General features: G+C 41.9%; 1 protein-coding gene across 3 annotated transcripts; it reads left to right on the forward strand.

Annotated features, from left to right (window-relative positions):
- Positions 1 to 574: 574 nt before the first annotated feature.
- NRIP3 (nuclear receptor interacting protein 3) lies at positions 575 to 9,142 on the forward strand. Of its 3 annotated transcripts, none has more exons than XM_006089639.3 (7): positions 575 to 676; positions 1,734 to 1,895; positions 2,389 to 2,471; positions 4,595 to 4,734; positions 5,404 to 5,456; positions 5,770 to 5,864; positions 6,161 to 9,142. In XM_006089639.3, the coding sequence occupies exons 1-7, from the start codon at positions 641 to 643 to the stop codon at positions 6,174 to 6,176; spliced, it is 585 nt and encodes a 194-aa protein (XP_006089701.3). In that variant the 5' UTR covers positions 575 to 640; the 3' UTR covers positions 6,177 to 9,142. The 3 variants fall into 3 exon arrangements, with proteins under 3 accessions (XP_006089701.3, XP_023610329.1, XP_023610328.1); XM_023754561.1 differs by lacking the exon at positions 575 to 676 and adding an exon at positions 1,343 to 1,638; XM_023754560.1 differs by lacking the exon at positions 575 to 676 and adding an exon at positions 1,344 to 1,623.
- Positions 9,143 to 16,353: the final 7,211 nt, after the last annotated feature.

A 16,353-nucleotide genomic window follows, 5' to 3' on the forward strand; every position in this document is an offset into this window, starting at 1 on the left:
CATCAGGGCAAGTGTGGGAGGCAACCAATCGATGTGTCTCTCTCACATCATTCGCTCTCCCTCTCCCTCTACGTCTCTCTTTTCCTGCCTACCTCCCTTCCACTCTCTCTAAAATTCAATGGAAAACAAATCCTCCGGTGAGGATTAACAACAACAAAAAAGAGTAACCGGATAAAGTGGTCAGCAAAACGATGTAGAAGAAAAGCCCCAAACTTTCTGAGTTGGACCTGACAGAAACAAACTCCCTGCTGTAGTATGACTTAAGTTAGGAATCCAGGCTTATTAATGAGAGAAATAAGAATGAAGAATTTCTGTTTCTTTTGGGGAGCAAAGCATTCTCCCAATGGCACATCAGGAAATCTGACAGAGTTAGCACTTCCTCTGGCTCCTTATCAAGTTAAGAAGCTCATTTTCTTTAAAGTGTCTCTTTCTCTCCTTTTCTCAAGAATACTAATTTAGAATCTGCTTTGCCAAGAATCAGTGTATTTCGGGAAGATGTTTCTTCACCTCAGCAGGGTTACAGTGAGTCATGGCTCTGACTCCATTCTTCCTCAGAAATCTGTAAGGTGGTGGAAAATGAAGACCTTCTCCTGTTCTTCCCCCTTCCCTGGGAAAAGTTCTAGGCTCTGGGCTTCTAAGAATGACTCTCTTCCCCCTAGAACTGGAGTGCTACCTGGTATGTGTTACATAGAAGCTTATGGTTAGAAGCTATACTTTGAGGGATTTCGAATGTTAATGTAAACTGGGAATAAGATGCTTTGTGTAGAAATTTCTCAGGTCAAACAACTTCTTATCAAGAGGTAGCTTATACTTTCTAGAGGCCACTGTGGGTAGAAGCAGTAGAGAATGGATATATTTGCCCTGGGAACTCCCCTAAGCTCAATCATAGAGCAGATTTGAAATCACAATCCTCACTCTGCTTTCTAACATTCGGTATCCTGACACAGATACAAGTCCCCCGCTTCTTGGTCAGTCTCTGCCCCTTGTATACTCACACTTTTTGGCCCATTGAAGAGACGGGCATGGATGACAAGCATATGGCAGGAGCTATCTTTTACTCCTGGAGATTCAGGGGATGTCAGTAAGGATGATTCCTGTGGGTTCTGCCACATTCCAAAGTGTGTCTCCGGAGAGGTTTGCTCAGCAGGTCTGAATTCCTGTCTTCCCACCCCATCCACCCATGGGTGACTCACTCAGCCCTCAGGCCACTAAGGCATATGTATACATCTGGGTCCAAAAGATAAGACTGTAAGGGAGTGAGACTTGAAATAGAAATAGGCGGAGCTTCTGAATCCAGTGCTCGGTGGGTTTCTTCGGCCTGTAGAAATGAGCTGCCCCTTCTGTCAGTCCCCTGGAAGATACACATATTCCACATAGACTAAGGCCACTCCTCTCTTGAAATGCCCTTGTAAGGGGCGGGAAGGCAGTAGGCCCAGGAAGTTCAAATCACAAGGGTCCTTCAGTTCTCTTTAGCCTCAGAATATTCATTGGCCCCATCCCCATCTTTCAGTGTCCACCTGGCTCTTTCATTCCGAGTGGCCTACTTGCAAATTGGTTCATAGTACCTGCTCTGACAGTACCAATGAAGTCCCTACTTGAAGGAAGACTACCTAAGAAGCAGAGGTAGAGCTCAGTTATGTGAGGCTCCTGCATTGTGTCAGCAGCCCCTGGGGGACAGTGGGAGAAGGGGAAGTGACCTGTCATTAAGAAGCCTCTGCTTTCTATTCCTCAAGCAACCGCATAACATTCTGCAGAGGCGCCTCATGGAAACCAACCTGTCTAAGCTCCGAAGCAGTCGTGTCCCATGGACCTCCAAGACCAACAAACTCAATCAGGCTAAGTCTGAGGGACTGAAAAAGTCTGAGGATGATGACATGATTTTGGTTTCTTGCCAGGTAATGTTCTGAGAACAGCTTTTCCAGGGTTTTCTGGCGAGTAGGATTTGGGCTCGTTATAATCAGAAATGGGTCTCTCACCTCCAAATTGTAGAGTATGGGTCATATCATGGGATTCATAAATGAGTTTCAAGGAGGGCACTCCATGCAAGACAGAAAGCGTGTGCAGTATTTTGTATGTGTGTGCATCTTTATGGGGAAAAGGACCAAAACACTCATCAGATTTGCAAAGGGCTATGTCACACACACACACACACAAGCTACTTGATATATAGAATGAAAAACCCAAAGTCCTTTGGGATCTTCTGTCATCTCTAGATTGAGCAGGAAAAAGAGCCCCTCAAAGGAGACTTAGCAGTGGGTAAAGATGGGACACTACAAACCCATAATGGTGAAGATGCTCTCCAAACCTGCCTTTCACACGACATCTGTGGCTTGCTCTCTGGGTCTCCCCTCCCTTGCTCCTATTGAACAATATGTTTCCTCTCCACAGTGTGCTGGAAAGGATGTGAAAGCCCTGATTGACACAGGCTGCCAATATAATCTCATCTCTTCAGCCTGTGTGTATAGACTGGGGTAAGTAGCTACTTGTACTGGGTGGAATTCAGATGCCAATCACTCTGCCTGAGTCTATTTTGAGGTTAGAGATGGTGAGGGTCTCCACAGAGGCTCCAAGAGAAGTGTGCAGAGCTCAAATATCAGCTGGAACCAGTCCTTAGTAGTGGGTCAGAGTGAGGGATCTCAGACACCTGGGAGAATTCAGTGAGCCAAGCAGGCCTCAGACTTTCCATTAACTCCCACCTATTAAGTTTTGAGAAAAGACATGCGAGCTCTGGAGAGAATGTGAGATTCTTGGTTTATTGTGTGCCATATCCTGTTGCTAATTTGTGACCTGCCCAGACAACAGATTAGGCCTGATGAGTAAAAGCAGGGAATGTGGTTGGCTTTACCTTAACTCAGGGTCCTTCTGAAGGTGACACTGCCTGTCCCAAAAAGCATCAAACTGAACTTAGACTAGGACTGCTATTGCTGCCAGGCCTGAACCATCATCGGGGTAATTTAACCAATAGTCTCTTAGTGCCTTTTCTCTCTGTGAAAAACGTATAATATGAGATCTTACTGCTGGGTGTGAGGGGCAGACACTTCTCAGAATTGAATGTCTTCAGTTCTCTGACAGATATATTCTTCTTCCTTTTCACTCCATCTGTACTTTCATTTCTTCTTCCTTCTCTTTCCTCCAAAGTATATGATGGGCCCAAAATTAGGAGGATCAACCCAACATTCTTTTCCACTTCTGTATCCCTAAGTACAATAAGTCATCCCTTAGCCCAAATCTCTGCATTGAAACAATCACTAGAGTAGATATAATGGCCCATTTTTTTTAAAATATATTTTATTGAGTTTTTACAGAGAGGAAGGGAGAGAGATAGAGAGCTAGAAACATCGATGAGAGAGAAACATCGACCAGCTGCCTCCTGCACATCTCCCACTGGGGATGTGCCCGCAACCCAGGCACATGCCCTTGACCGGAATCGAACCTGGGACCTTTCAGTCCGCAGGCCGACGCTCTATCCACTGAGCCAAACTGGTTTCGGCTATAATGGCCCATTTTAAACTACTTTCAAGATGTCCATATTCTTAGGTAGGGCTTGCACAAAACTTGATTTGTGTAATCAGTGACCTCTGCTATATGACCTGTTTCATCTTGTTTCTACTCTGTCCTCAGCTCTCACCATCATGTGACTCTCTGAAGCAGCCTCTATGGGTTTTATACATACAGGGTAGTGGGGGGAGTTCAGGACACAAGTGCTCTCGTGGGAAGAATCCTGAGCTTTTTAATGTGGTGAAGAGATGAGACATAGTGCACCATGATGGTTCCAGAAAGACTAATCATGTCCTTGTGCATAATTAGGTAGCAGACTGCCATGATTCCAGACAAATTAATAACCATCTGTAAAACTGCACTTATTTTTCTTTTGGATGGGTTATAACACCAAAGGATAGGAAATGGAGTAAAGCAAAAGTACTGGCACAGAAAGCCCATAATTAAGTATTTATCCACCAACCCATAATAGCTCGGGTGCTAGCTGTTCCAATCACATTACATAACTGTGAAACCTTGGTGCTGTTTTTTTCCTTCTTCCTCTGTACAGAAAAGTTAAATTAATTGGGATTTTCTCCATGGTATTTCTTGCTGATATCAATATCAATGCACTTACTGACACTAAACTTAGAGCCCAAGACTAACTGATGAGGGTAGACTGACATGAAAAAGACATAGAGAAAATTAGACATTGAACAGAGTATCTTCTAAAAGTAGAATTGACCCGCCCTCTCTGGGATCTGTTATCCACAGATGGGTAAAAGGACATGTTAGCTAAACTTGCACACAGGTGGCAATGTTGGGATGCAGAATAGAGTCTCTGAATGAGTCAACTCTTACTTCTATCAATGCACACAGTGGCGTATCTCTTTGAGAACAGGAAATGAGTCTTTAGTTTTCTTTATATCCCCTGGCATGTGGATATAAAAAAAAAAACCTGTTTTAGGACAAAGTACTGAAACAAGAAGCATAGGCTGGCTAGCACTTTCTTGGTAAATTAATCCCAGGAAATCCTTGGAAAATTCTGACTATGGGTGAGAAGGTAGACATTGCCAGATTCCGTCAGAAATCTCTGGTATCTTCTCCTCTGGTGCAGACTCAAGGAGCATGTCAAATCTCACAAGCATGAAGGAGAGAAGCTGTCTCTACCCCGGCATCTGAAAGTAGTGGGGCAGATTGAGCACCTAGTGATCACACTGGGCTCCCTTTGCCTGGACTGCCCAGCAGCAGTGGTTGGTGAGTAGAACTGGGGACCTGATCTATGGATCCTAATGTAAATCCTCTCCCTACTTCTAAACCCACATGAGATCTCATGCCTGTAAATATTGACTTCTTCAAAACCCCAGGTTTTCACTTTCTGTACTATAGACCTTGTCCCAATTTTTGCCTTCCATAGTACCAGTTGGACCCTGGGCTACATTCAAGGCAAGGTGAGAATTACTCTTAAAAAAGGGGGAGGCAAGACAGCAAACATTTTTGTGTGCCAGTGAAAAGGGTCCTTCAGAGATTTCCATGAGCTAGTTTGAGGTAGAGGGCAAGATCCTCTTACTCCTTTGCCATAAATCCCTTGATAACTTCCCACCATCTCATTCTTTCTGTCGTGTACTCTATTCTAGACTACTTATAAGTTCCTGGTTTTTATTTAAAGTTAAAAGTACCTGAGTTTGAATCTTGGTTAAAAAGACCTGAGTTTGAATATTAGTTCTATCACCTTTTAACTATAATAATCTGGGAAAATTACTTAAGTAGATGAACAACAGATATTTATTAGATGGATGCAACAGATGTTTATTGGATGAATGGATAGATGGATGGTTGGTTGGTTGGATGGATAAAACCTAATGGTGATAAGGCTGACTTCTAAACGAGTATGGAAATGGTTGAATTTTAATTATTTTTTATTAGAGGACAATGAGAAGAACTTATCCCTTGGTCTCCAGACTCTCCGATCTTTGAAGGTAGGATTGATTCTACTTTCCCTTTGACACTTTCTTTCTGAGGCAGGGGTCATTTTTTTTTTCAGAGAGGAAGGGAAAGAGAGAGATAGAAACATCAATGATGAGAGCAAATCATGGATCAGCTACCTCCTGCATGCCCTCCACTGGGGATTGAGCCTACAACCCAGGCATGTGCCCTGACTGGGAATCAAACCATGACTTCCTGGTTCATAGGTTGATGCTCAACCACTGAGCCATACCGGCCAGGCAGGGGTCATCTTATATGGATACCTCCAAAGTGAGATCATTGACAGTGACTCTCCTTTGTTTTCAGTGCATCATAAACTTGGATAAGCACCAGCTGATCATGGGGAAAACAGACAAAGAAGAAATCCCTTTTGTGGAGACAGTTTCTTTGAATGAAGACAAGTGAGTGTCCAAATGCGTCAGATCAAGTCAAATCCATTTGCCATTAACCAGAGGATTTCCCATACAGGATACTGGGTTGTGTCCTGCCTTTGACCTTCAGTCATACCACAAATACATCCCTCCCCACCCCCAGATTTCACCATCTTACACAACTCTCTAGCTCACATTTCAGAATGAGCAGTGATGATACTGCACAGAGTGGTGGGGGAAATTAGTAGCTTTTAAACTAAACTTGTACTTGCCTTCCTAACTTATTTGAATTTGGTATCATTTCTTCTGTTTCTTTCTCATTTCAGCACTTCAGAAGCATAACTACAGCCTGCAGCATATGCACACACACCAGGCTGACAGATTGAGGAAACTGGGTTTGAACCAAATGCAGTAGCAACTTGCTGTGGACCAAGTCCTTTTCTCTAATAGAAGCTCCAGGGCTCCTTCCCACCCAGACCTCTCTAGACTTTAGTCTGTGCTTAGAGATCTTGTCTGATTATAGCCATTGTTTTTTACTCCTTTGATCACTTAATTTCTAGACCTTTTTAACACTGCCAGGTCTCACTTGTGGCCTATTTTTATGCTTCTTACAGGAATTTGCTTTTATTTGTCAAGTATAGGAGCTGCCAGGTCCTATTCCTGTATAAGTACACTTGCTTCTTTTCCTATAGCTAAAATGTATAATAAACAGGAACCTGACCTTTATCTCCTTTCAGCTGTTTCAGAGAGGTGTAGGATGCCTGTGTCTCAGGATTAATATTCTAATTCATTCATTGATTTCTCAAGTATGGATAGATCTGAAATCTAAAAGAGCCCAGAGACATAATCTAAAGTTCCAGAGAGGCAAGTGAATTGCCTAAGCTCATATACTGAGTCAGTGGCAGAAGGGACCTAGAACTGAGACCTGATAAGCCAAGGCTATGTTCATTCTCCCTTACTGCTTCATTTGTATTCAACCCTTGAGAGGAAGATGAAGAAATGAGGGTTTGTAAAAAGGTAGGGGAGGGGAAGAGTATGCTTCGGGGATGGATGCAAGGAGGATCTGGGTACATCTCCTTCCTGTGTGCTAAGCCCACTAAAAGTCCCCTGACCCAAATGGACGCTTTTAGGCCCTTATCTTAGCGCCTAAAAGCTGAGGGTACAAAGATCAATGAGATGGTCTTTCATGTGGAACTTTTTGGAGGGGAGGAGGAGAAGGAACCACAGACAGAAGAAAATTAATTACTCTCTGGGATGGAATAGAAAGCTTTAGTAAATAATCTGGGCATCTTTGTTAGACATTAATATTCCCAAGATCCAATCACTATCTCTGTATAAGACTCTGGATCTTTGTCTGCCATGGACTCAAGTAGCTGAGAATGGGAGTAGGTAAAGAAGACCCAGAGCAGGTCCAGAATAGAAGGGAGTACTAGGTAGAGTCAGTTGGTGGGAAGGCCTACATAGGGGAATCTTTCTGGGATGGTCAGGATGAAACTTCAGGCAGGGTGGTGAGGGTTGGGAACTCTTCGGCTCTGTCCTGGTATGAGGAAAGAGGCAGGGCGGGGGGGCGCGAGAAGGGGGAGCTGGCAGTATTAAGGACAACTTTTTCTGACTGCCCAATATTTCCTGACCCCTCTCAAAGAGTTGAAGATCATAGGGACTTCTCAGAACTCTTTGTTGGGGGTGTCATCTTGGGCACACAGATACCTATAGTAGAATTTCTTCTTCAGTTTGGTCATGGAAGTACCTGGAGAAGTCAGAAAAATAGCCAGCTGTGAGTATCTCTTCAGGAGAATCCCAGTTCTACCCTTGATTCATAGCATTCGTTCCCAGAGTACTTAATGGATCCCACTTTGAACTTTGCCAGGTCCCACCAACAATCTCATTTAGTGTTCAACTGCTGTCCCTACCAAACAACTCTTTGGAATTCTGAATGTTTTTAGCTTTACAGAAACTCCCTAAAGACTAGAAAGTTGGTGACCTCCACTTGAACAGCTGCAGCCAGTTATCATGGGGTCATCCTCAGGCCGCCTTCTTATCAGCCCCTATGGAGGAAGTGAGATGAAAAACCAAGTGTAGCCATAGTAGAGGAGGTCACATTCGAAGCTCAGCAGTGGTGATCTCAAGTTACCGGTCTTTAATGCCCCCTCCAGTCCCACCCCATGGTCTTATCTAGGGGGCCTTGTGCCTTCCCATTGAAGTCTCTCTATTCTCCTCCCCGACCTATCATAGCAGCACTTTGGCCTGCTTCTGATCCTAGAACTGAGTTGAAATGCTTCACCCCTCCTTCCCTAGTTGAAAGTTCCACTCTGAGCCTTGACTCTTGGCCACAAGTGAGGCATGTTGGAAGTTCCTTGGCCTCCTTTACCTTATATGGATTCCCTGTGGACCGGTAGACCAGAAATTCTCAGGGAAAGATGCGACTGATTCTGGCCCTTTGAGTCCAGGATTCTGTGACATCAGGGGGATGATCAGACGACCTTCAGTGATCTTTTTGGCCTCTGAGAATCAGTCAGTGGTTTTCTAATTTTGAAATAGAAACAGTTGGGTTGGGTATCATAATCTCAATGCAGTCAAATCATTTGAGTTTAGTAACCAAATAATTGCGCTTTTAAAACTCAGGCTTGATAGCGGTAACTTAAAATATCTAATGACAATTATGAGGAATCTTGAGCTTCATTAATCTTTAAGTGCTGCCAAGTTGATTACTCTGGTAGCCCATATCTCCTTGATATTCATTAGGGAGCACTGGGTTTACTTTTGGGGGGCTGGTAAGGTAGGCAGGTAAGGTCAGTTCTTCCCAGAATCCTAGAATATTCTCTCTGGTGCCTCTGATTGAGGGTGTTGGAAGAGTCTACCTAGGTCACAGTTCTGAAGACAGGCAGTAGCAAGAAGTAACCCTGTAGAACTGGTACCCCCCGCCTTCCTTACTAGGTGTCCATCTCAAATATAGAAAGTTTAGAAAATATTGTTTTTGTCATTTGGTATTTCTATGCCTGACTTACTTGTGGAATAAATGTTTTCTGACTTTTCTATTTCCTTGTCCTGCACAGATCCCACCTGGTAAGATTTTCTATCCCTTAGCTCCAAGTGTCTATAGAATGGATTGCTTGGTATGTCGGCTATCCTCACTCTGTGTGATAGAAATATCTTTCCAGGTTGGGGACATGGAGGAGACGAACTGGATTCCTCCCTCCTTCTGTTTCCAGGCCTCTGCATTAGCACTTTATCTGCTCAGTGTTTCTGGCTGTGTTGGGTTTATTTGTGAAATTGACGTAATTAACAATAAAGTGAAATCTTCCCCTCTGTGTGCTTGTCTGATAAAATGTTTGTCTGTCGGGGTCCAGGAAAGTGGGGGTGCCTGGGAACAGCCTAATTGCATGGGTGTTTGTCTCATAGGGTCTTCTGAACACTAGGCTTTGTTGCTCTCATTTCCTCTATTGCTACTGCCCCTTCAGCTCTCCCTCTTACTGCCTGTATGCCCTTGGGCAAATTAGTGGACCTCTCTGAGCTTGGTTTTGTAATCTATAAAACAACTGATAATAATACTAACTTTACAGAATCAAATAAGATAATCCCTGTAAAGTGGTTGGCATATGGTGTTCCCTCACAGCTTTAATTCCCTCACAATCTTTTATGGTGGCTAAGCAGCATGAGAACACTTCCTTCTAGAAGAGGAAATACAAACCTTGTTTCTCGAAAGTCTCCCATCTCATCCAAGTTGTTCACAGAAAAAAATGTCTCAGTTTTCGAACTGACAGCGCTTTCAAGCTGATACCTCAGCATGACAAAAAGCTGCTCTCAGGCAACACACTAAGGAGAGAATGCTTTTGTTGCTGGTGAAATAAAAGATTAGCACAATTTTAAAACATAGAGGCCATCAAGAGTGCTGATGTTGCTAAGGTGTGAAAGAAACAATAATCACAGGCAATTGAAGAGGCTGAAAAGCTGTTGTTGATTTAGATAAACAAAAAAAGCAGTGAGCCAGTGACAGCCATTTTGGAGGCTGTGATATATGAACAAGCAGGGATGCTGCATGCCGACCTGAAAGACATCCCTGGACCGAATGCTACAAGTGATTTGTTTCAGGCTAGTAGAGGGTGGTTCAATAAATGTAAGAAAAGAAGTGATTATTTATAGATTAAACAGTATATTAGGTATATAAGAAAGGTTAAAACAGGGAATCATTTGGGGGTCTGGAACAGATTAAATCAATTTACATTATTTCTAGAGGAAAAACTAATTCAATTTTTGAACAAATCGCTTCTCGAACAGCCTTCTGGAAGGAATTAAGTTTGAGAACTGAGATTCCACTGTATTTGTTTAGTTCAAACAAATTGAAGCGGTTTGGGAAGAGGAAGGGTTTAGTGAACCTTAATATATAGCTAAAGTCATGTCTAAATGACATGCCAAATAAATGCACTTTACAGATGATAAAACTTACCTTAAAGTGTTAATATTTTAAATATTTAAACAGTATGGTTAAATAGTTAACAATAATAATTTTTAAATATATTAACAGCATGGTTAAATAGTTAACAGTAATTATTTTTAAATATATTTTTATTGATTTCAGAGAGGAAGAGAGAGGGAGAGAGAGATAAAAACATCAATGATGAGAGAGAACCATTGATTGGCTGCCTCTTGCACATCCTACACTGGGGATCAAGCCGGCCACTCGGGCATGTGTCCTGACCAGGAATTGAACCATGACCTCCTGGTGCATACGTTGATGCTCAACCACTAGGCCACACCAGCTGGGCAACAAGAAATATTCTTTAACTATGTCAGTAATTATTACAGTCTAGAACAGCCGTGGACAAACTACGGCCCACGGGCCGGATCTGGCCCGTTTGAAATGAATAAAACTAAAAAAAAAAAAAAAAAGACCGTACCTTTTTATGTAATGATGTTTACTTTGAATTTATATTAGTTCACACAAACACTCCATCCATGCTTTTGTTCCGGCCCTCCGGTCCAGTTTAAGAACCCATTGTGGCCCTCGAGTCAAAAAGTTTGCCCACCCCTGGTCTAGAATTATGGTTCTATTGCTACTCAGATGATACTATCATTCCACCTCAAAAGGTTTTGTCTTATTTTTGTCCATTTATTCTAAAGATTAAAAATGTAAAAAGACTTACCCAACCTAACTCTTAAGCAATGAGGGACAGAATCAATATTTATAATATGATGAAATCAACAAAATTAAGTTTTAGTGAGGTTAAAAATATATTCTGACTTTCATTCTTTAAATTTATTGCATTTGCACAGTGGAGGAGAACCTGGATTAAGAAAAATTCATGTGTTAGTGTTTTCAGTTGATTATATATTCTATATGTAGAAGTATTAAGGACTGTGTGTGGAGATGTCATTTATAAGACAGGCACAGGTGTATAATATGTGAAGCATCCAGAAAAGGATAATGGCAACATGATGATTGTCTTCAGAGCTGTCATGTGGAAAGTGTTTGTCTGGCACGAGAAGGCAAGCATTTCCAATAGGTGGAGGTTGTAGAGAGGCATATCCTGACTCCATTGGAGGGAAGCATCTGCTATAAAACAAGGACTACACTAACCCTCACAAAGAAGGTAGAATTTTTCAGTTTTGCAGAAGGAAAAGCAAAGGCTCAGAGTAGTATAAAGATGCAAGTATTTAGCACAATTAAATGGACTGTCTTCTAAATTCTCTTTCACTGAAAGTGCAAGGTGGAATGATCATTTTCTAGCAATATTAGGAGAGATTTCAGTGTTGGATAAGGAGAACTACAAAGTCATTTCTAATGCCAAAATTGTTTGATTCTAGGACAGCTTTGTTAAATGGCATTGCGAATCAAATGTAGTTTCTTTTTTAAAAATATATTTTTTTTATTGATTTCAGAGAGAAAGGGAGAGGGAGAGAAAGATAGAAACATCAATGATGAGAGAGAATCATTGATCAGCTGCCTCCTGCACACCTCTCACTGGGGATCCAGCCCGAAACCCGGCACATGCCCCTGACCGGAATCAAACCTAGGACCCTTCAGTCCGCAGGCCAATGCTCTATCCACTGAGCCAAACCAGCTAAGGTTCAAATGAGGTTTCTTATTGACTCATGGACATCACTACAAACATAGATTCATTAACTTGGACTGAAATTATGAACTCTTTACCCAGCTTTGAAGGGTTGTAGGCTACTGTTCTTAAGAAATCAGAAAGCTGAGAAAAACTAGTCTGTGTTTATAGCTTGGACTCCTCTGTCAGCTACTGCTTCTTCCTTCCATTATCAGTGCATCCTCAACTGTAATATGCTACTGTCTTATTTTATGCTCACTTATCTGGCTGGTGACTTACTGGTAGCTGTTTCTCACATGGTGTCAAATATATAGGCATTGTGACAACTGTTTACTCAGAGACTTTTTTATTCAAGGGTTGTGGCTGTTCTGGAAGACTAGGGCTGTCAGATGCCTGACCAGAATGGAGAAAAATCTGGGTCTTTACCTACTTTTTAAAAAATACATACTTTTATTGATTTCAGAGAGGAAGGGAGAGGGAGCGATCAAGATTAGAAGTATCAATGATGAGAGAAAATCATTGATTGGCTGCCTCTTGCACACCCTCCACTAGGGATCGAGCCCACAACCCAGGCATGTGCCCTGACTGGGAATTGAACCAGCCTGGTTCATACACTGACCAGACTGCTGTGTTGTTTTTTTTTAATCCTCACCTGAGGATATTTTTTCCATTGCTTTTTAGAGAGAGTGGAAGGGAGGAAGAGAGAGAAAGCGAGAGAAACATCGACATGAGACACATCAATGGGTTGCCTCCTACACCATCCCCAGTCAGGACCAGGAATTGAACCTGTGAGCCTTCAGTGTACAGGCCAACGCAATGACCACTGAGAAACACTGGCCAGGGCTTTACCTGCTTTTAGGTAATGACTTGTCCAAAGGTTCTAGCAGCTTGATGACTACAAGCCTTTCCTTTCTTTCCAAACCTTTACACACTCTTTCCTAGACATATGCCCCTGACCAGCAAATCCCAGCCATCAAAATCAGGGAGGGGAATTCAATCCCAATTGCTTTTACTGGAGCCAGAGTAGCCTCCCAATTTGTAATTAATACGGAAAACCTAATTCTCCAGGAAACCCACATACTTCAATGTTGAATACTCAAAGCCTGTCAGTGCCTTGAACAGTAGAAATAGGTTGGGAAGGGGGAGTATGGTTGATCTAGTAGACATCTAGTGTTTGCCAGAGGAGACACTTGGAGGGCAGCAAGAGTGTAGACATATAATCTCTGTACTGTGAGCCTGGACAACAGGAATTTAACTTTGCTTTCCTCATTTGGGATACCTTGGGGTTTCGTTATGAAATGCTGGACTCCTGGATGTGCTGGGTGACCTTGTTCTTGGGGGGCTGATGTAGTGTTTCTTGTGTATTTTGAGCATCTGGTGCTGAGGAAGCAATTGCTCTGTTTTGAAAGTTCTATAGATACTGTCCCCCACATGTCTGAATTCATAATAGTTTCTCTGGTATATGAACCAGTTGGGGAATAGTAAGTATATTAAAGTGAACAGGTTTCTAGCCCTAAGCAGTGGTTAAGAGTGTTGGCCTGAGCACCAAAGGGTCTCGGGTTCGATTCCCAGTCAAGGGCACATGCCTGGGTTGCTAGTTCAATCTGTATCCTAGTCAGGGCACCTGCAGGAGGCAACCAGTTGATGTCTCTCTCACAGTCATGTTTCTCTTTCCCCCTCTCTCCCTTCCAGTGTCTCTAAAAATCAATGGAAATATCCTAGGGTGATGATTAACAAAACAAAAAAGTGAACAAGTTTCTAAAAGACCACAGGGGTGTATGAAGAGGGCCTATTCTAAGGTCTAAAGAGGGGCAGCCAGAGAGGAGGTTCCAGATTCAGTAAGGGGTGAGGGGAAGGGTAGAAGTTGAAAGGAATGACAAAGGAAGGAAATATGGGGTGGGAATCAGCCTAAGTTGACTCCGCCACTGGGATTCAGATCTCTCTGTGTATACCAGAAGCTCGTAGGGTGGGCCAATCGGAGCCTATGTGTTTGAAGGACCGGGAAGCATCCTGAGAGGACCAAGCCAATTAGACATGTCTGTCTCTAACACCTCCTTCCACATTCTCACTCTCAGATGACCTTGCTTTCTACTTCATCCGTGCAATAATCAGAGCATTTACCACTCCCACCACATCTACCCTCTAACCAGCATCTGAATACAAATATTCAGCTTTCCCCTTCTATTATTGTGTTACCATAGCACAGTATCTAAATACTGTATAACTTACTGTTCGAGTTCCCCTCTGGAATCTTAGTTCCAAGAGGATAATGAGTTTTGTCTTTTTTATACACTGATGTATACCTAGTACCTACAGCAGTGTTTAGCATGTAAGTGTTCAACAAATACTTAAATGAACACTGGCTACTAGACCAGCAGGTAGGAGTATAGAGAATTTTTCTCCAGAGAAACTTACCTCTCCTTCCAAGAGAAAAACCTTATCTATTTGGACAGTTGGGGATCTCCTTGAGTGCCCTAAGTGTTTTTTTTTTCTCAAAGAAATTTGAAATAAACTTTCTTTGAAAAAACATTGTATGGGATTGACCCAGCACGTAACATATACATTGTGTGTGTGTGTGTGTGTGTGTGTGTGTGTGTGTGTGTAACTAAAGTTTCACAAAATAATTTCCTTTCTCTGTGTGATGTGTTCTAATGTAGTATTTTCTATTCTATTCTGTTGTTTGGGGGAGAGGTTGGAAGACTGGCTGCAACTGATTACATTGATTTTGCAAACCACTAATGGGGTTGCAATCAGAGTTTAAAAAACACTGTACTACAAGCCTTGTCTATGTACATAGAGCTTCTAGTCTGTGTTCTAATGCCTCACTCTTACATATGAAAGGATAGCTAGGGATCTCTGACATTTAAGAAATGTCTTGCCGAAGCCGGTTTGGCTCAGTGGATGGAGCGTTGGCCTGCGGACTGAAGGGTCCCGGGTTCGATTCCGGTCAGGGGCATGTGCCTTGGTTGCTGGCACATCCCCAGTGGGAGATGTGCGGGAGGCAGCTGATCGATGTTTCTCTCTCATCGATGTTTCTGACTCTCTGTCTCTCTCCCTTCCTCTCTGTAAAAAATCAATAAAATATATTTTTAAAAAAAGAAATGTCTTAAATGAGTTTTTACTCAGCTTTGAAGGGTAGAAAAGACAAACAAAAACTGAAAAACTCAACACAGACAATTCAAGAAACAAAGCACTAGAAATATCCTCAGAGGAATAAGATATTATAGCACACAAATGGAACAGAATGCTATTGGGCAGGGGGAAGGAGGGCACGAAAGTGCTCTAGTAACTTTAAAATATGGTAACAGAAATGTAAAAATTCAAAATAGGAGTTGGAATATGGAAATCTTTCAGAAAAAAAAGGTAGGACTTGAGGAAGAAATTATAACGTATTCTAGGACAAAAACTGTGCAGTAGCTGAGAGAGCAGCCCGTCCAGAATGAAGGAGGATGACGACTCCTGGAGGGTCGTTTCCAATTTAAAAACCAAACTGGTAAGTTACTTGTGTTTGACTGTATTGAGAGGCAAGTTTGGGATAAATTATACATACTTGAATACTAGGCAATTAAGAAAGCATGGAAAAGGAGGCAACGGCTAAAAAAAAAAAAAGGAAATGTAGTTCTAGCTGGTTTGGCTCAGTGGATAGAGCATCGGCCTGCGGTCTGAAGGGTCCTGGGTTCAATTCCGGTCAAGGGCACATGCCTGGGTTTCCTGCTCCATTCCCAGTAGGGGGTGTGCAGGAGGCAGCTGATCAATGATTCTCTTTCATCATTGATGTTTCTCTCCCTCTCCCTTCCTCTCTGAAATCAATAAAAATATATACATTAAAGAAAATAGGGATACTTTTAAAAAAGGAAATATATTATTGCTAATTGTGTCAATTATTAATAATTGGTACATAACCTAAGTAAGGTGACATAGATATATTGAGGGATAGAAGATGAAGAAATAATATGTTTATGAGAGTATATTAGAGCATAAAAATATAGTTGCTTTTTTATAGGAAGTAGTAAAATGATAGACCAAACTGAGAAAAATCAAGAACTAACAATATAAGGATGTTACTAAGAAATATGAAAATAAATCCCAGAAGAGAGAGCTAAAAGATAAGAAGTATCTGTGTAGAAATTGATTGTGTATAAGATTGGCACAAGGTCTGCTGTGAAATACTATTTAATTTTTTAAAAATGTTCTATATTGGTAAAAATAAAAATGAATAAAAATAATGTAGTATTTAATTTATTTAAATCTTAGTGGTCAGAAAGGATGGACTGTTTTTCTTAAGTATTTAAGACACTGGGAAACCAACAATACTGACTTGGCACTCCTCTGAAAGAAACTTTAAAAATTATCTCTGCTTTGGCACTAAATTTGTGTGGCTTTGTTATTTGGGGGGCTGCAATAAGTTGTCAGCTATAGGGACACCAAAATCTCCAGGAAAGAGAGATAATATTCTGACCTCATACATT

Source organism: Myotis lucifugus, unplaced genomic scaffold, assembly GCF_000147115.1.
Source record: "Myotis lucifugus unplaced genomic scaffold, Myoluc2.0 scaffold_61, whole genome shotgun sequence".
Classification (NCBI taxonomy): domain Eukaryota; kingdom Metazoa; phylum Chordata; class Mammalia; order Chiroptera; family Vespertilionidae; genus Myotis; species Myotis lucifugus.

What these genes read in the sequence shown, in the direction of transcription:
- NRIP3 (XM_006089639.3), top strand. Translation starts at nt 641, where the DNA reads ATGACTCTCTTCCCCCTAGAACTGGAGTGCTACCTG. An exon ending in TAGAACTGGAGTGCTACCTG is followed by an intron (nt 677 to 1,733) that starts GTATGTGTTACA and finishes CTATTCCTCAAG; the next exon opens with CAACCGCATAACATTCTGCA. An exon ending in GCCTGTGTGTATAGACTGGG is followed by an intron (nt 2,472 to 4,594) that starts GTAAGTAGCTAC and finishes CCTCTGGTGCAG; the next exon opens with ACTCAAGGAGCATGTCAAAT.